Source organism: Peromyscus eremicus, chromosome 3, assembly GCF_949786415.1.
Source record: "Peromyscus eremicus chromosome 3, PerEre_H2_v1, whole genome shotgun sequence".
NCBI classification, from domain to species: domain Eukaryota; kingdom Metazoa; phylum Chordata; class Mammalia; order Rodentia; family Cricetidae; genus Peromyscus; species Peromyscus eremicus.
The window spans coordinates 3,584,416-3,604,851 of NC_081418.1; the positions used below are offsets into that span (position 1 = coordinate 3,584,416).

The 20,436-nt window shown below is 42.9% G+C and overlaps 1 protein-coding gene across 1 annotated transcript in view; it reads right to left on the bottom strand.

The window, feature by feature from the left end:
- Positions 1–20,436, bottom strand: part of Magi2 (membrane associated guanylate kinase, WW and PDZ domain containing 2) — a 609,708-nt gene that overhangs the window by 76,556 nt on the left and 512,716 nt on the right. The window contains exons 17-18 of the mRNA XM_059256447.1: positions 16,375–16,570; positions 15,001–15,144 (exon numbers count right to left, since the gene is read on the bottom strand). Coding sequence (XP_059112430.1) covers positions 15,001–15,144; positions 16,375–16,570 — 340 coding nt within the window. The remainder of the gene's footprint in view (positions 1–15,000; positions 15,145–16,374; positions 16,571–20,436) is intronic.

The following is a 20,436-nucleotide window of genomic DNA, read 5'->3' on the forward strand; positions in this document are numbered from 1 at the left end:
AAGTGAGATATACTGTACTGAGGAGAGGTAACAAGCCATGTGACAGAACGTAGATGAATATAAATGGGTTAATTTAAGTTTTAAGAGCTAGTTGAGAACAAGCCTAAGCTAAGAACAAGCTTTCATACTTAATAAGAAGTCTCTGTGTCATTATTTGGGACCTGGCAGTCCAAAGAGAGTCCGACTGCACAGGCACTGATTGTTATTGTTGTTTAGACTGCTCATACATATTCTCTTTTCTACACTATTGTATAACAATGATCTAGCTAAATGGGTGCTACTGGAGTGCCACCAAGCATGTGGGAGTACTTCATGCCTATGGCGGTGGAGGTGAGAAGCAGGAACTGGCTCCACAACGTAGTTAGAACTGGTCTTTGAAAGACAGAAGAGTTGTGAAGAGAGAAACAGTCAGAAAGTTCCACTTGGGAAGAACAGGAGGAAAGATATAAATGTGTGAGATGGCACCATGTGTCCCCTGAACAGCAACAATTGGAATATAAACAGGGACTACTGTGGCAGAGAAGGGTGGGAATTTCATTCAGGTAAACAGGGATGGCCTTCCTTTCCTTGTTTCCTTCCAAACTTGGGAACATATCTGGATCTCAAACTTCAGGTAAAGGCAAGTTGTTTAAGACTTTTGGGGAAGCAAGAAACTCAGTACTCTTGTGGTTTAGAAACATAATTTTAGTCGTTATCTGAAGCATGAATGGGAGAAATTAGAGGCAGATGGGTTCCATCTGGTTACAGGAATAGTTCAGGATTACAAAGATGGGTTCTGCACTATGGCAGAGGCGATGGAATGAAAGGGATAATGCATGATTTGGGTCCATTTCCAGAAAGACACTGGCTGAAGGAAGACATCATGGTTTTCTTCAGGTCAGCTCCTGTTCAAGACTGAACATACTCTTGAACTTGCCAGCTAATTGTGAGCATTAGCTCAGAGTCTTGTCCCCAGTTCCCTTTAACACAGGGCGTGCCTCTCAGTGTTTTATGGTCCTCTCTGGAACGAGACAACCGTATTTGAAATGATCTCTGTCCAAAATTTATTAATCCACTTTGCTTACTTGCATCTGGCCTTAACTCCTCAGAACTGTCATTTTCTCAAGGTCTTAAACGGAATCGACGGTAACATGAACAAATTGAAGAGTCTCTTCTCTTTTGCAAGAAGCTTAAGCTGCTGACAGCATCTCAGAGACTAGTGGGAAATTCATCCTTTCAGCAGATAATTTCACAAATATACATACAGTAGGAGCGGGTGGTTGGGGTGAAATGGAAGATGAGTACACCGAACATCCAATAGGCAATCGGAACTTCAGGTTAGGCAGTAAGAAGAATATCAGTCAATAGTCCTGCATCTTCAAGCCAGTCGGCGACTGTGTTGTGTGATACTGGATCAAGCAGAGGTGATGGATCCCGATATAAAGAAGAGCTTATTGGAAATCATGCATCCTGTCAAGTTGAACCATTCAGAAGTCTGATGTAGCAATGACCTTTTTATCCTGGAGAACCACTTCAATACAATAGGGAACAGGAGGACACAGCCACAGGGACAGAAGGAGACTGAATCTGTGCATGGTGCCTGTCAGCAAGAGCAGCACTCCTGGGGCACAGCAACAAAGAAGGAAGGGGCAGGGCCCGAGATGAATTGAAGACTAGAGAATCCAGCTCCAGCTGCAGGATGACAAATGCCATTTCTCACAGCGTCTAAAAAAGTCATCTCCTAGATGTAGAGGGTAAGAATGGCGGTAACCAGAGGCTTAGGGAGGGGAATAAGGGGGACATTGCAGAGGGTACAGAAGTAGAATTAGATGACAGGAAGAATATATTCAAGAGACTGTAGCTAATGACAATATTCTTTAAAGAAAACACAAATAGGTGCTGAGCATTCTCATAAAGCTGTCTGCTATGGGAGGTAATGTTGATTAGCTATATTTAATCACTATTCAATGTGTATATTGAAATATCATGTTGCATACGATAAATGTGAGATTCAATGCCAGCTACCAATTTGAACTAAAAGTTAAATAAAATGTACCTTCTTCTCAATGTCTTCTAAAGTGCTCTGCTGTACAAACTAAATCATGCTTAGACTAGGACCAAGGGATGCTGAACATCCATTTTCGGACTTAAAAAGCTGTGTAGGTGAAGCGGGTAAACTGAGAGGCCATCAGAAGAGTAGAGGAGACAGCGGCAGGGCCAGGAGCAGATGGCTAACTTGCTCAAACACTGCCCTGGGGACAGAAACAGGGACAATTTTAATTTACTCTCAGGTAGAGATGATGGCTAGCATAAAAAAGGAAACTACACCCACAAGTCTCTTCTCACTGAAGAGGGAAGCAAATGTGTTCTCAGCACAGCCTTGTAAACGTTTCCACTCTTTTCTGTACGCATACCTCCTAACCCCATGAATAATTAAAATGCAAAGACTCTCCTCACTTCTAATTTATTCAATTTCCTCTCTGTCTTTCCATACCAAGATGCAATCTTAATGCTAACCCTTTGATTCCTTACCAAACCTTTCACTAGCCCCCATGGGAAGCTGCTTTTGAAATGGCTCAAGGTTGGGCACCCAACAGAAGAAACGGCAGAGAAGTGGAGCCCTCCTTGTGTGGATAATGAGGCCGAATAAGCATGAATGCTGCCTTCTCTAATCAAGCCCCATTCCTCAAAGGAACTCAGGCAACTCATTTAACACACAATGTTCACAGGTCACACACTGAAAAAGAAAGGGGAATGGATTCATCTGCCAGAACTTTCTCCTTTCCTTCGTAAAAGGCAGGAGCAGAGCCCAAATGATAAAGGAGAAATCCCTCATTTGCAGACTCTCCAGAGTATAATCCAGGTAGGGGCTGAGGGCCACCTGGGCATCAGGATGAAGGGGCTATGATGACAGGAAGAGGTCACACGCGTTGCAGACGACCTCGCCGGGCTTACTGAGTCCCAGCACCCCCAGGTGATAAAACCCTGCAGGATCCCATCAGCTTCGTTATTTCTCCAGCTGGGCTGCTTTATTCCTAACTCTCCACTCAGGCTTCAGTTTCATCAACCTCAGCTCACTCATCTGCACTGACCTGGAGCAGCTCAGCCCGGCAGAGTGCAGATCTGCTCAGCTCTGGTTTTCCTATCAGCCCCACTGCGCTGGGCGTCTTTCCCAATGGGCCCCGGAACACGTGTCGTGGGATCTTTATTCTCTTTATCATGGCTTGCAAAGCCCCACTTTTGAAGGTTTTCGTTATTTCTGACTTGACCTTACTTTCTTTCTTTCTTGCTCTGTCAGCCATACTTGGTGACAGGTAGCTTACACAAGAAGAAAACAGGTCCTGAAATGTCTCAAAGCTTAAGATTAAAGAGATTTTTTGAAAGCACAATAGAGTTTTACAAATACTACTTCACAGACACTGCATAACTTGCAATAAATACATGTATCCCCAAAGGCAATGTGTTTACCTTAGGGCATATTATTTTAAAACAGTAAGAGGCGACTATGAGTTAGCTGAACGTATGTTATGTCGTACATCACTGAGGAGAGATGGCGTCTGTCTGGTTTATCAGCCTCTGTGTCCTTGCACTTAGTAATCACAGCTCATTAACTTCCAGGGGAAAGGAACCTGAGTGTTTGAAGGCTCCTCTTCACACACTGCTTGGTATGTATGAGCACCTCCATGTGGGCACTGGGGTACAGGACACATGCCCAGAGCAGCGTGGCTCCTGCTGTCCTGACGCCTGCACACTGCAGGGGCTGCTTTCCTACACAATCGCATACAGTGTGAAATGAGGTCGGAGACAAATGCTATGAAGATGTGTCTGAATGAGCAGCAAGAGCCAAGGACAGTGGATGCGACCAGATAAGAAGTAGAGAGAAACCAAAAGTTCACCAACTGAGGGGAGGAGAGGGAGCGTTCGATAGAAACACTTCCCCAGAGCCCACTGGGTGCTGCCGTACAGTGTCAGACGCTGCAGGAAGGCCAAGTGCAGGAGGGAGGGCCAGGCAATCTTGTCGTCAGGACTGATATTTACCCTGAAATAAGCGGGGTGCCACTGAAGGGTTGTGAACAGTGGGCAGGTGGATCAGCACAGTGCTTGAAAAAGCAACCAGTGAATCGAGTAGGTGTAGATGTAAATCCCAGTCAATTTACATTTGGAAGCTTAGAGCCTCTTGACATGTACACTTACTTTTCTCTCAGGCTCCCTTTCAGTGTTTATGAACTCTGGAGGCTGTCCAGAGGAAGGCATGGGATCGAGGTTACTGTGGCTGTGAGCCTTGACAGGGTGGTAGCATGTCCAAGGCTGTGTGTGTGTGTGTGTGTGTGTGTGTGTGTGTGTGTGTGTGTCTGTGTCTGTGTCTGTGTTAGAGATTGCAATTAGAAACTTATACAAGCTAGGCAGCACTTTGCTCAACTACAGCCTCAGCCTTTATCTCACTGTTTCTACCCAAGTCTTTCCCACTGGAAGACTCTATGTGTGTGAGAGTCTCTTGTTGCCAGGGGCAGTCAGTCTTACTATCAAACCTAAAGGCAAGGTGGTGTGCCAAGCTATTGAAGATGGCTTCTCTCCCTATTTAGGTAAAGCCTCCAGCTAGGCGGGCCTGCATGTCTATGTCCTAGACATACAACCTGGATGCTGGAGAAGACTGGAGAGAATCCCTCTGAGTGGTCTCTAGGAATCTGTTTGCTGCTAAATGTCCCCTCTCTCAAAGCTGATTCTCCTAGATACCACAGGGCTTGACAAATGCTAAATAATTCAGGCCACTGGAGTCTACATGTGAAAGCCACTATCTTTGAAATTCCACATACACCAGTGAGACATATGATCCACATTTATACGTATTTTTCTCTGTAGATACATTTATGAAACTCTTCCAGCTTTCCTGAATTAGTGTATTGTTCTGAAAGTATATAAGGACTTTGAAAGGTGCCAGAGCCCACACCGTGTTCCGGTAGAAGCTACTTCATCCCCTTTTCATAGCTGTCTTGTGTTCCCCTTGCCCTGGCATTTGTTTACAGCAAATGACAAATACAAGATGATTGCAAGTCTCACGTTGCCTATATACTTATTTTGTTTGACCTGCATGGCTTTTTAAATGAAACAATTTCAAGTCTAGTTAATTCTTAAAAACAAAACAAAACACAGCTTTTGGCTTGAAAAATCAAAGGCTTAGCACAAGGAAGCTGGGACTTCTACCCATCAACAGTTGGCCTGGGTTTAAAGGCTCTCTACTCTTCACTCACCGCTGCGGGGCTGCTGCTGGCTGCCCTCGCTGCCCTGTCTGAACTGTGGTCCCAGTGGCAGAGGAAGAGCACAGCAGAGGTGCTGCTCTTCCAGGACCTGCCGTGTGGGATCCCCCAGTGCTGCAGAGTTCTTAGGCACAGATGTGGCAAAGACGCATTAGTGGCTTTGTGGACAGGAGCTGTACAACTGGGGACTGGAGGTGCAGAGGAAGGAGAGGAGGGTATTACGGAATGAGCACGGCTTCACATTGGGCGGTCTTCAGGGCTTCTGTGTGGCATCCTAGGTGGGTGTGGGCCAATTGGAAGGTTGTTAAAAGTAAATGCTACTCTAACTTTTGTTTCTAGCAACCTGAAAACTCTGAGCCACCTCATTAGTGCTGAATAGCAGAGTCCTCTGATGCTAAAACAAGTGAAAGACAGGATCCTGGAAGGCAAACAAACACCTTGGTCAGCAGGAAACAAACACCTTGGCCAGCTGTTGGCTTGGGGGAATGCTGGCTTCCTTCTGTAAGTCTGAGTTTTCAGAACATATCTGAACAAGGGGGAAACACCTGCCTGTTCCCAGAACACATGAGTTTCCATTTTGGTAACAATGATAGATATCACACTTAGGGACAAAAGTGGGAAGTCTAAAAGGCATGAGTGTGAGCTGGGACTCCAGAGAACTGTCCAAAGGAAGGCAATAAAAGAAAATTTCAAAGAATGTGATAAAGAAAAACCAATAGAATAGGGACAAAATGAAGTGACAGGATTAAATAAATTGTATTAGCACAGAAATTAGTACATACTGACTATTGTGAACTTGGGGAAACAGAATATTTAAAAATAAAAACTTAGGCTTTTAGATAAGCATATCAAATATAAAGACATAGAAAAGATGAAAACATAAAAGAGATGATCTAAAGAAAACTAGCTTCTTATATGAGTCAAAACATACTTTAAAACAAAACAAAGAAATAGGTAGGAGACAGACGGCAGGTGTGACAATCTTGACTGTCAACTTGGTGGCATTTAGATGATAAAAGGAACAAATTGGCATGTTTATGAGGGAGTTTCTAGACTGGGTTAATTGAGGTAAAAGACTCACCCTGAATGTGGGTGGCACCATTCTCTGGGCTGGGATCCAGGGCTGGATAAAGGAGAAAGTGAGCAGCATACATCTCTCTCTGCTTCCTGACTGATTGCAAGTTGGCCTTACCTCCTGCTACCACCACTTACTTCCCTGTTGTGGAATATTATTTTAAGGTGTGTTACTTTTGTTTATGTTGCATTTGTTTAACCCCGTGAAGCTGTGTTACTGTGCCTGTCTAAACACCTGATGGTCTAATAAAGAGCTGAGTGACCAATAGCAAGGCAGGAGAGAGAAAAAGGCAGGGCTGGCAGACAGACGGAATAAACGGAGGGAGAAATCTGGGAGGAGGACATCAGGGCCAGCCACACAGCTAGCCTAGAGTAAGAGTGAAAGTAAGATGTACAGAAATAAGAAAAGGAAAAGGCCCAGAGGCAAAAGGTATAAGGGATAATTTAAAATTAAGGAAAGCTGGCAAGAAACAAGCCAAGCTAAGGCCAGGCATTCATAATTGAGAATAAGCCTCCATGTGTGATTTATTTGGGAGCTGGGTGGCTGGCCCCCCTCAAAAGAGCAAAAACAACCCACACTTGCCCTGTCACGAAAGACTGTACCCTTAAATGGTGGGTGACACAAACTCTTCCTTTCCTAGTCTGCGCTTGCCAGGCATTTTGTCCCAGCAGTGAGGGACAAGAGCTCATCACTCACCTAGAAAACGAAATCGATATCTTAGTATCAAACTACGTGACATCAAAACACCCAAGGAAGAGTCAACCACTCCTCAAGGGAAACTTTACAGGGCAAATATTTTTAGAGTCTAGCTTGGCATTTAATAAGTATAATGGATAGAAGCGCCAGTGCAGAATGGTTGAACAGGGCAGTACTGAGGCTTCACTCAAGGGACGTGTCACTGCACTTCCTCATCCACTCCAGGCCACGCTAGTCTTTACTTATACGTGGGTCTTATACAAAATGTGAACACATTAGGCAAAAGAGTGAGCTGCAACAGATTTGAGAGACTGAAATAATATGCAATATATTATCTGAAGACAATGGAATTATGCTAAAAATCAAGAATATAGAAATTTAACCAGAACAATCTCACCCATAAAAAAAGCTTCTAAATAATGCATGAGTAAAAGTGATCATAATGGAGTGAGACAATCATAATGAAAATTACAATATATTTAGAATGTAAAACAGTGATTATGTTTCATGTCAGAACTATAGCCTTAAATTTATACATTATTATTGGAAACAAAGCTTGAGAATTTGAGCATGAGTCAGAGCACAAGTCATGTTAGAAATCAGAACGCATTCTAGAACACAGAAATTTAAATAATGAACATACCTATAACAAAATGGCCTTGAGCAGAAAGCCTCAATCAACGTTGATATGAACCTCCAACTGCTGAGCAGGAAGGAGCTACAGGTAAGCCAAGGCAAATGGATGGGATGAAAGGAAATACCAAACATTAAAGCAAATGAGCAGGAGGGTGAATATGTGAGTCAGTCATCTGACAAGGCTGAAGGAAGATGGGAAAACATTGGGCATGATTTGTAAAACTAGGATTGAGAGGATACACATAATAGTCCAAAGAGAGACATAAATATGTGCTCTGCACGAACCTGCACCCAACTTTCATATTAACACACCAATGAAAAAAATCACCTGATACCTTTTATGGAAATAGAAAAAGTAACTAGAATTCATCACCTATTCCTAATAAGCCTTCCTGGCAAATTAGTAGCAGCAGAAGGAAGCTGTCCTGAGGAAGCTCAGATGATGGTGATCTGTGATAAGCCCATCAAACACCATGCTAATGAAGGTGGCGAGGCATTCCTGCCGACAAGCACCTCTGTCCCTCTGCATGCAGGAAGCCAAAGAAACAGAGAGAAGGGAACAGGGAAGGAGCTAAAGGACTTAAAAGGAATTATAAAAACAAACAAACTTTGTTTTCAGGAAATGTGATTATTACAAAGAAGATCTAAATGTTGATTATCAAAATAGTAAGAGAGTTTAGTTGTTTTCGTTAAACAATGTAATTGATCAATGCCTTGAAAATAATTGTAGACCAGGGAGATACATAAAGTTGCTAGCTAAGCAGGCCTGATGACTGAAGTTCCACCACCAAAGCCCAGGTAAGAAGGCAAATGCAGACAACAGGGCCTCTGTTGTCCCAGTACTCCTAGGGCAAGATGGGAGGTGGGGGCCGGAGAGATGGCAGAAGCCCCGGGCCAGCTGGCATGAAAGTGCTGTCTCTAGAAGTACACAGTTAGAAGACTGAGTCAGAGACCAAGGAAATGTGTCATTGGTGAAAGAGAGTAGACTGGAGATGACCAGAGATGTGCTGGGTTAGAAACAGACCTACAAATGTAGCCAACCAACTTGATTCTTGGTTAATTGCAGTACTGAGGCCCCAATCTGGGGCCTTTTTCATGGTAAGCCCTCTACCACTGAACTACATGCCCAGCTGTCGATTTTTGAGACAGGGTCTTGTTGAGCAGTAAGGCTATAAAAACTTTTAATTCTGTTCAATGAAACAGAGATGTAAGTTTCCCACTTTTTTCCACATTAAGCATAAAATGGAGTTTTATTAATAAATTCTGGAGAATGCTTAGACAGCTATTGAAATAGCACCTCTACCTCATTTTGTTTTATTCCTTCCTTAATATAATGTTTTATTAATTCTTTGAGAAACCCAGGAAGAAAACTCTGAACAAGAACTGAAGAATCCTCCTGAAAGCAGAGTTGTGCATCTGAGAAATTCAACATTTCTTGACAGATGCACATGCTGCCATTGATGCAGACAAACAGGCCAGCATAACTTAACTCTTTCCTTTATGCTTGCTTGAGAAATCATTTCCAAAGTCTTAAGAATCTTCTAGAGCTCCTAAGATTTTTTAAAAATACAGTGACGATTGCATTACATATTTATTAAATAGAATTTATTCTATTTATTATAGAGTTATCCTTATAGACCAGGGAGAAGAGAGAATCATAAAACGATGCTGTGGCATGAGGTTATGCATAAAGATGGAAACTGAATGTCTGTCTCCTAGCACAGGTGTCGATGTTTGCGACAGTGAGTTGCAGGGTTGGAGAGACAGCTCAGTGGGCCAGAGCTTTTGCTGAGGAAGCATGGGAATGTGAATTCAGATTTCTAGTCTCTCCCCACATGTAAAAAGCTCGGTGTAGCTGCACTTCCTGTACCCGAGCACTGGTGTGTATGTGTGTAGAGGTGGGAGAGTTGCTGGGGCAGCTGGCCAGCCGTCTTAGCCAAAAAATCCAGCAAGTTCCAGATTCAGTGAGATACTCAGTGTCCTTCTCTGGCCCCTGCACACATGCACCTTCATCCATACAGGTGCACACACATCCATCACAGACACACACAGACACAGACAGACACACAGACACACAGACACACACACACACACACACATACGCACACACACAGACACACACACAGACACACACACAGACACACACACACAGACACACACACACAGACACACACAGACACACACACACACACACACACACACACACACGGGGGGGGCAGAGAGAGAGAGAGAGAGAGAGAGAGAGAGAGAGAGAGAGAGAGAGAGAGAGAGAGAGACTGTGTTGGGAAATGATTTCTTAAGCAATAGTCAAAAGTGGGGAGACTATGAAGAAAAAGGTTAAGAAGTTATATGAAAATCAAGAAGGTCTCTTTATGAACAAGCATCAGGAAGAAAAGGAACTACAATACATAAACTGGAACAAGAGATTCACACTATGTAAGGACAAATATTCAACATTATGTGAATAAAAGACACATTTTTCAAGAGGGGATGCCCAGATCTAATAACTGTAGGAAAAAATAATGAACATCTTGCGGAATGAAGGCATACAAATTCCTTCACATTCACTGGCTAGCAAGTCTCCCTGAATCAGTACAGAGAACCTGCCTCACAAGAAAAAGATAGTAATGTGGAGAGGGCCTGTGAGACAGCTGAGAGGGCCAAAGCGATCGCCACCAAACCTGAGGACTTGGGCTTAAGCCTCAGGACACATATGGTGAAAGGAGAGAAGAGATTTCTACAGGCTGCCTTCTGATCCCCATATGTGCACTGTGCTACATGCTTATCTTAAAAATAATAAATGTACTCCACAATTTAAAAACAAAGAGGAGACTAGGCAGGAAGCAACAGAGGAAGGCAAATGATGTGGACCTCTAGCCTGCACCTGCGCACTCGCATAGGTTGGACATGCACCTGAAGGCAAGCACACACTGATGTGCAAACTCATACCCAGATGATATGTCATTTCCATTTATTAGAGTGAGAGTTTAGAAGACAGAAACACAAGTTCTGCAAGAATGAGCACTTATCAACATTGTTGGTATGTGTGTAACTTTGCATGGTAACCTCAGATATTGTTTTTGTGCTCTTAGGTAAGTAAATATGTATCTGTCTAGCAATACACTAGTCTAGAGGAAGTCTTGCATGTATGGAACTGGAGGATGTTCAAGGATTGTACTTGCTACAACCTAAGATCCATCGACAGGGGAAATTCCAAATGCCCATAGAACAGGAATACACAGGTACACAGACTGTAGAATATCGACCCAAATGGAAAACTCAGCAGTGAAAATAAATCCACCAACATGGATAAATCTCGTGAAAATAATTATAAAGAAGGAACTACCGGGAAGAGCATGCACATTGTGAGTCATTTGTACAAAGCTCACCAAGTATGCAAAACGAAAGCGGCATGTGTGGGGACAGCAGTCAGAACATCAAGTGCTTCTTTATTTAGGGCGGTGGCACTTTCCATCTAGGGTGGGAAGGTAGGAGGGAATGGAGACACAAGAGGTTGATAATGTCCCCCTCCCCCTTTTTTTAAAGCTGGGATAAAAGCTCATGGGCGTTTGAAGTATCATTAGTATTTATTTCTGTCACATATGTTAGAAACAGTCTTGCAAGTGGTTCTGTGTTTAATAGTAACAAAATATAAAATAGAATATACATCATTTAAATATTTATTCTGTAATTTCAAGCTAGATGTGTCTGGACCAGGAATAAAACTGACAAATGCAAAAGAAGTTTAAATCAGTCAGTTATACTTTTCATTAAGATAACACAAAAGATGGGTAAGGTGTGTCCTTCTTGTACACTGCTTGGCTAGCTAAGGTTCTGGGCCCTCTGAGGCCCATTGCAGGCAGGCTCCATAGTGAACCACTAGCCCAGGCACTGTTGGGCACATGCAAACGCCACACAGCTACCAATGGAGTTATAAATGACGTTCTTTTATAAATTTCACAGAGATGAGGAAAGTATTACACTTTCATGGGAGCGGAAAGCATTTTTGCCTTCTTCCTCTGTGTTTGGGGATGCTAACCATGCACTTTAGCAGGACCCCACCCTTCATGCTAGTCTACCTTTAGAGAACCATTTTGTTCTCCTCTTAGATTCTCTTACGTTTTGCCTGGTGGACTTTTATTAAGCACTCAAAACTATTATTCCCCCCTCCAAATGCCTCACATCTGTCTCTGGATTTCTCACGCTCTCTGCGCCATCGAGCTTCACCAGAGAGCTATTTTGTACGCTCGTTTTTCTTCGCCTGAGTTTTCTACTTAGTTTCAGTTTTTAATGAGGTTATATTTCTAAGAACTTTGTCCCAGAGACTTATTCATTAGTTATGAAGATTTTATCCCTGTTAACTTTGTTGGAACTAATTTCTCTAATGGTCTAATTTGCTAAATTTCTCTGCCAAACTAACCCTCACGGCTGCAGGCAGCCAGAAAGAACTGGTATGGTCTACCTGCGTTTCCTCACCTGTTCCATGAAGATCATTGTTATTTGTCTTGATAAAACTTGGATGCCTAGAGACAACCTGAAAATAAAAGATGGGTACTAAAGTGTCCCAGAATCCTCAGTCGAATGGTGCCCTTACTTTTGTGTTAACACTTCACCTGGGTTTCTCTGTGTCCCTATCTAAATTCTGTATTATTATTTTCCTACAACCAGACTAACACAAATGACCAGAAAAAGAAGTCTCAAATGCAGAGGCTCAAATCTGGTGCAATACAAAGTGTCTAAAATCCACAGTATCCATGTCCTAAATCTATGGGCACAATGACTAGTTCATGTTACAGAAGCACCCGGCCCCTTGGCAGTAATCTGGATTTCAACAATTTTACTGTGGCAGACTAAATCTAAGCTTCTATCAGACCGTTACCTACAGATTTTCTTTTTGATGTTCTTGATGATGAAAATGGGGGAAATACATAGTATCTACCAAACAAATTTGATCAAGTGTATGTGCACATTTGTGTGTGTGTGTGTGCGTGTGCACATTTACATGCATGTGTGTGTGTGTGTGTGTGTGTGTATGTGCATAGAGAGGTCACACATTGAAATTGGAGGTAACAAAATCATGTTAATAGGGAGGAAATGTGTTGTAATAGTTCAGAGGCTGGGAAGAACTTCATACTGGCTTCTATTTTTTGAGCTATTTTTTAGTGATAGCTCATGAATGTCTAGTTCACCTGGCTGTCTCAGGAATCTTGAAAAAAATTTAAAAACCAAATCATAATACATGTAAGGTTGACAAGACCTTGTAAAACCTTATTAGCACAGATATTTAAGCTTCATATGTACCTGAATACTAATAATATCAAGGTGGAAACTTGTAATAAACTGAGAACAAGTCCTTGAGTAACTTTATTATGGATTTTCCTAACCAATAACCTGAATATTATCCAGTTAGTGCATTAGCTTAAAATAGTCAAGCCATAAGTCATGCAACTATTGATGGATCGTGGTCCTGGATGAAGTCATTTAAATGTGTCTATGAATTAAGATGTGCGTGCTCTGATCAAGTGCAACTGTGTGCCCTGTAACTACAAAATGCTGGCAAATCCTGAGACTCACTGCTGGGGCTGTGCCGAGAACCACTGCTAGGCTGGGGCTCTATTAAAAATCTTGCTTTCTATCTTGGCTTCTGTGACTTGGAAGTCCTATATCTACTCAGCAGGGAGCCACTGTAACTGGTTTAAAATATGGCGACCTCTAAAGTCATGGGACTAGGCTAGGGACTTGTTCCTTATCTCACTAGGCTCTGGTCATTTCTCCCATGATCTCTGTACTATGCCGACTTTACTTGCACTGTGAGGATTAATTTTATTTTATTTAATCACTCTCGAGCTGACTTTGCAGTACAGTTCTGACCTGGGCAGGTGGTTCAGTAGGTAAGGGTACTCACTGACCACCTGAGTTCAACCCTCATACCACACATTGTGGAAGGAGACAGCCAATTCCCCCAAACTGTCCTTTGACCTCCCAAGTGCATTCTATGGCATGAGCATGCCTCCACCATAAATAAATCAACAAACATAATTCTATAAAAAGAATGTGCCATTCTGGTTTGGAGGGAAACTATAGAAGCAAGAAGCCATGTGAAGACCTTTCCTGCTGATTCCTCAGAGAGAGAAGCATAGGGTAGTGTTGGATAAGGCAGGACTGTCTATATCTGGAGTCACTCCTGTCTGGGGTAAAATTCCGCCCCTACAACCTTCCAGCTATCAGAGAATTGTAGAGGACGGAGGAAAACACGATTTTCATTCTTCCTAATTTTGTAGCAGATGATGCCTTGCTTTTGGAAACAGAATGATAGACAATAGCTATGGTGGTGTAAATAACAAGTGCTCTTCCCAGAACAACTAGGTGGCAAGGCTTAGTGCAAGGACCCCAGATTTTAGAACCTCCAAGTCACAGCCTCCCCCTCCCTTTCTCTATGAACTTAAAAGGCAGGGGAAGAGGGCAAGGTTGAGTTCTAGATGTACAAGAAGAATTAAACTTAGTTATGTAGTTGCTGGTGCTGTTTGAGACAGGACACGAATATATCTAAAGTTATGTTGTTTTGTTTTGAACCTGTCGATGCAGAATGAGTTATTCCATCAGTCATCACCCTGAGTGTGGCTGTTACTTTAAAAATCCCTCCTCATGTGCGCTCAAATCGAAGCATCTAACTGCTCCAGTTTTTTAAGAACAACCTATGTGCTAGCAGCTGAATCCCCTTTCTCCTATTGTGCCTGGCTGCCCAATATCAAAGCCCAAAGGCCAGTCAAGAGGAAGGAAACATTCCCAGAGAGACATAAGGCCATTTGATTAATGTGTGTGGAGGGGAGGAACATGAAAGGGAAAATAAATTTTGAAAGATTCAACCTCAGTGGAAATGGAATTACTGAACCATAGAAGAATAATAGGGCTTGTCTCTATTTCAAACTATTTCTTAAATTTCTTTCCTCTCCCCTCTTCCTTTCATTTCCTCATGAGAAAAATGAGAAAAATACCAGTATGTTGAGGTTTATCAATCTGTAGACATTTATAAACAGAAAAACAAGAGACGCTGTAGTCTTTTATCTTTTTTGGTTTTTGAGAGTGTGAGTCATACTATTTTGCCCAGGATGGCCGCAAATTTACTACGGCCTTGATTGTCATCCTCCTGCCTCAACCTCCCCAGTGCTAGCATTATAGGGATGCACCACCATGGTGCTTGATGCCGTAATTCTTTGTGTTTGACTAAATCTTTAAAAATAAGATTATGAAACAGAAAGGGTAAAACCTGCTTATTTGAGAGCATGTCTCAACACCCTCCTGATGCCACAGTGGGGTTCTCATGAGGGCCAAGGAGCTCTGTAATGTGAGGCATCTTACCCTCATCCTGCCGTTCCTTATGGCTGGCCCATCCTCTGCCAATCTCAACACGTACAGATCCATTTTGTATTCCCTTCCTCCACGAATGCTGAATCCAAATCCTTTGGCTCCTTTCTCCATATCCACAGTGAAATAATCAAAATCCTTTGAGAGTGGGGAAAAATGGAAGATGGAATTGTTTAGCATTAGAGGGACTTCGATGATGAATTTCCCTGTTCCCCTCTCTCTCATAGTTAATGCATTCAAATAACATGGTGTTAAAAGACACCATCTGCCTTTATGAGACCCAGCTCCAAAGGCTCAAGTAGGTCAGAACAGATGACTCTGTTAATGCAAACAGAACAGTTCGAGTCGGCTTTCTTGATCAACTTCTACCTACTGCGTGACATCATCTCTTCTAAATTTTCTCATTCATTATTGTTAGCAACATCAATAAGTCTGTCCAACAGTGATGTCTCTCTGTGAGTGTAAACTACAGTTTTATGAGCTGAAAAGTGAACTTGAATGGATTCTGACTACATCTTTCAGTTGTACAGACAACTGACCATCAACTCAGAGGATAAAAAAATAAGTTTTTCTTTCCCCTAAAATGTAGCATGTCCAAGACTTCCTGACCATCACCATTCTTAAACTCTGTGGGGATAAAGTTGGTCCTTAATTTAATAATGGGACACAATATAATTGGATAGGATGGAAGTTGTACTTAGTTTCTATCTTGGCATCTCATTACCAAGTGATGGATATTTACCAGACATTGAGCTCCGGTCTTGCTACCTTTCACAGAGGCTGACCATTTACCATGGCCTATTAGAAAGAGCCGCCCTTGAGGAACTGGAAGCTCCGAGTGGTCAAGGAAGCCTCGGGAGGAATGTCCAATGCCAGCCAAACCCTTTGTTGTGCACACAGGGACTTTGGCCACTGCAGTGGCTGCAGGGTGGATTGTAAAGGTATGCTTAGCTTGGCTCTTTACCACAGAGTGGGAGGCAGGAGGCCATTTAGAAACTATGGCTCTGAAAGACCCTGATGGCTGGAATATGTAAAATTTTTTGCATTAGTAGCATTCTGAGGGTTTAGCAGGAGCTTACAAACAAAAACTGTTGACAAAGCCATGTTCTTGGAGTTAGCTGGCTAATTATCACCAAGGATTAGTTTATCCGTGACTACCTACTCACTCCTGATTGATTATGGATGAATGTCCTGTTTATTCTGGAATAGATTTATTTATGCACTGAAGTTTTGGAGATGCAGTTGTTACCCCATACTGACACTAAGAACAGAGCCCTGGTGGTCTGCTCCAGCACGGTCCTTTCTGCATCTCTTCTACAGCACATGAGGAAGTCTTAGTGAGGACCCTGTGGTCTCCAGCAGAGGTACCTGTGGCTGCCTGTAGTCTGACAGAGGGTACTGCCTGGTGTCTGGGGAGTGCTGCCTGTAGTCCAAGGGTGGGGGCTGTGGGTAGTCCCCTCCTGGGGGTTGCCTGTAGTCCAGTGGGGGTTGCCTGTAGTCTGTGAAGGGAGGCTGCCGGATGTCTGGCTTCACATCTTGCCTTGCTTTAACTTCTGACCTGTAACTAGATAAAGGAAAAGGGAGTTTGCTTTCGTATTTCAGAACTCTGAGGAGATTAGAAAGACTCTAAGCATGGTCCAGCCACTATAGCTTGTGGGGACCCAATCTTTGAGTCAGTCTCATTACATATTTAGGATTTAAGAAATTGTTGACAAATGTTGTGTTATATACTTTCATTTGGCTCCTTAAGAAATCAACATAAACAGAGCAGTGGTGGTGCATGCCTTTAATCCCAGCACTCAGGAGGCAGAGGCAGGTGGATTTCTGTGAGTTCCAGGCCATTTGGTCTACAGTCCTAGTTCCATGACAGCCAGAGTTACACAGATAAACTTTGTCTCAAAAACCAAACCAAACCAAACCAAAACCAAAACCAAACCAAACCAAACAAACAAAAGACAAACAAACAAGAGAAATTGACATAAAAGTGATGTTTTCACCAGAACTTTGTGGGAAGGCATCATGGGTATTTCTCTCTCACTTGGCTATTTAAACACTGCATAGTCAGGGGGTTGGAGGGCTGGCTTTTCGTTAAGAGCTTGCACTGCTGCTGTAGAGGACTTAAGTTCAGTTCCCAGCACCCACGTCAGGCAGCCCACAACCACTTGCAGTTCCAGCTTCAGGGAATTGGACTCTTTTGTACTCCACAGGTACTGCACTCATGTGCACATACCCACACACAGACATACACATGCATACATAATTAAAAATAAAATAAATCTTTAGAAGAAACCCAGCTGTACAACCACTGCAAATCAAGGGGATTAAACATGTCATGTCCCTCTCCCTCCTTCTCCCCTCTTCCTGTATGCCTCCCCTGCCTTTCTCTCGGTCTCTGTCTGTCTCTGTCTCCCTCTCTCTCACATACAAACACAATACTTGGCACATCATCATGGGAACACAATTGAAATGATCACTAAATAGTTTATAAACATGTTATTAATGGCTTTTTAAAAGTTTTATTTTATGTGTATGAATGTTTATATGTATGTATGTGTGAATGGTTGAATGTTGACCTTAGCAGCCAGAAGAGTGCATCAGTACATGGAACTGGAGTTATAGAGGGTTATGAGGCATTGTGTGCATGCTGGGAACTAAACTCCAGTCTTCTACAAGAGCAAGGGCTCTTAAACACTGAGCCATCTCCAGTCCCAACCAGGGTTATTTTAGCTGCCAAAGTTGCATCTTTTGGAGCATTTTAGATGTTAAAGATGTGGCAGAAAGACGTGCTCATCAAATAGAGTGCAGGCCCAGAGTTCCGGACTCACTGGGAAAACTGGACCTTAGACCTGCAGAGGATGAAGTATGAAAGCACAGCTTCTTGATCCCACTGTGGTCATGTGATGGGGGAAGGCAAGATGACCCAGTGCAACATTCATTTCTGGCTTGTTTTTAGTCCTTACTCATGGGTAAACACAGAGAGCAGAAGCAGAAGCTTAGAAATCTTCCTGACATCCCCACTGCTCTAAGCTGAGGGTGCTCCCTGGTCACTGTGGGAGTGACAGTCAGTCCCTGACATTGTGGGATCATGGGTACATGGGTAAGACAAGCCAAAACCTCAGAGGCTTTTATAGCTCATGGCCCGTTGCTGCAGTACAGATGTAATTAGATTAAAACAATATTCTGAAGAATTAGCAAAATACTTTCTTTTCTTTTCTTTTTTCCCTAGATAAGGCCTAACTATGTAGCTCTGGCTGGTCTTGAATTTGTGATATGCCTCCATCAGCCTCCTGAGATGCTAGGATGGCAGGTGTATGATACCATATCTGGTGGGATTAAGGGAATATTCAGCACACAAAAAGGCTCAATGTGTGTAGAATTTTACATAGAAGATGGTGTCTTTACTTGCTTGTGGTCTGACTGATGTTGATTACTAGCAAATATCAAAACAAAAAAGTCAGCCTGAGCAGTTACCACTACTATAACCCAGCGCTTGGGGAGGGCACACGGGAAGTGCAGAACAGTGGATGTGTTCACTTGGGCTTCTTGGGAGGGGTTACTAAGTGGTTTCAATCGCCCCTCCCCGGGTAGGTTACATTTGTTCCTTAACCCTGCAGAGAGGAAGGACATCCTTCTGTGACTTGCATAACTCAAGCTTTGCTTTCTTCCTCACTAGTCCATTCACCTACTGACGTGCAAGCTGTGAACAGAACTATTTAAAATACGATTTGAATAAGATGCTTAACTATGCAAAAGCATGCATTAAACAAAAGGAATCGAACGGGGTGACATTTGCCAGTGTGTGATGGCTCCCTTCTAGAAATCGCTAGCTCAGTGGTTTGGATGTCACCCTGGTTTAAGCTATAGCATAGCCACTTTATTTTTATGATCTGTGTGTTATTGGTATGAGATGCCCATTTTGTGCTCTGTTTCCAACCAGATGTGCCACCAGTTACAGTAAAAGGGGAAATGTAAGACTCTCCCCACAGATTAGGCAAATGACTAGAAACAGGAAGAGTGCAGCTCGCTGTGGCTGTCACCTGGGCCACCAAGCACTCAGATTTCCCTCCACTCCAGTGTCATGTGTCAGGAATCCCAGGTAGCTGCATACTGAAGAGCTCTTTAACGAGGAAAATGTACTTAACTTTGTATGAATTTGCTAACTTTTAAGTGGGTGACACACTGGCTAGAGGAAAAATTAGGTTGGACTGAACGTGTGAAACACTTCACTTTATGGAAAACACAGAATTAGATTATTAAAAATTAAAAAAAAAAACAGGCCAGGCTCCAGGCTGGGAAGGTGGGTCAAGTTGGGAAAGCACTTGCTCCATAAACATGAAGATCCGAGTTTGAATCGCTAGCACCTGTGTGAAAGCCAGGCGCAGTGGCTGTGCCTGTAATCCCAGCACTTGGGAGGTAGAAACAGGAGGATCTGTGCACCTTGCTGGCCAGACAATCTAACCAACCAGTGAGCTCCAGGTTCAGAGACAGACTGTTGCTCAAAACAGTAAGATGAAGAACCGGTTGAGAAGATATCCAACAAACCTCTGCCCTCTGCACATGCTTGGACATGCGCGCGCGCATACACACACACACACACACACACACACACACACACACACACACACTCACTCTCTTAAGGGTTATTTTACATATAAAAGAAGGTCACCAACATAATTCTTATATCTGTTAATTCCATCACTAAAGATACTTTAGAGAGATGGTAAGGACAGATGGCAAAGATAAATTCTGGTAAGCTTTTATGGTGTGATAAAGTTCTAAGACTAGGAAATGCTGCCCAGGAGAAATTCCACAGCTTGAGAGCCTTTTTGGAATCATTTCTAGGGGTAGGAGCTCATGAGATTTCAAGAACTGCAGGCAGTTAACAGTGTCAGACAGAGGGAGAATTCTTCCCCAGAGACGAGTTTCTGGATTGGCTATGCAGTGCTGAGTGGTCAGCCCCAGCAGCTCACACACGCAGGCAACACTGAAGGGACTCAGCGGGCTGTATTTATGCGTTGATTTCTTTGTATGTGTGTGTAACAGTAACGGCTAAAGAGAAGGAGGCCCATACTTTGGGGGAGGAGCTGGAGATGGGAGAGGCAGGAAAGAGGAAAGGAAGAAATGACATATTTATATTCTAACTAAACTTAAAAAAAATAATCATTTCCGGGCTGGAGAGATGGCTCCATGGTTATGAGCACTGGTTGCTCTTCCAAGTGTCCTGAGTTCAATTCCCAGCACCCACATGGCAGCTCATAACTGTCTGACGCCATCTTTTGGTGTGCAGATGTACACGCAGTCAAAGTATTCATTGCATAAAATATATAAATAAATAAATCTTAAAAAAACAAAAAAACACTTTGGGGCTGGAGAGATGGCTTAGTGGTTAAAAGCACTGGCTGTTCTCCCAGAGGACCTTGATTCAATTCC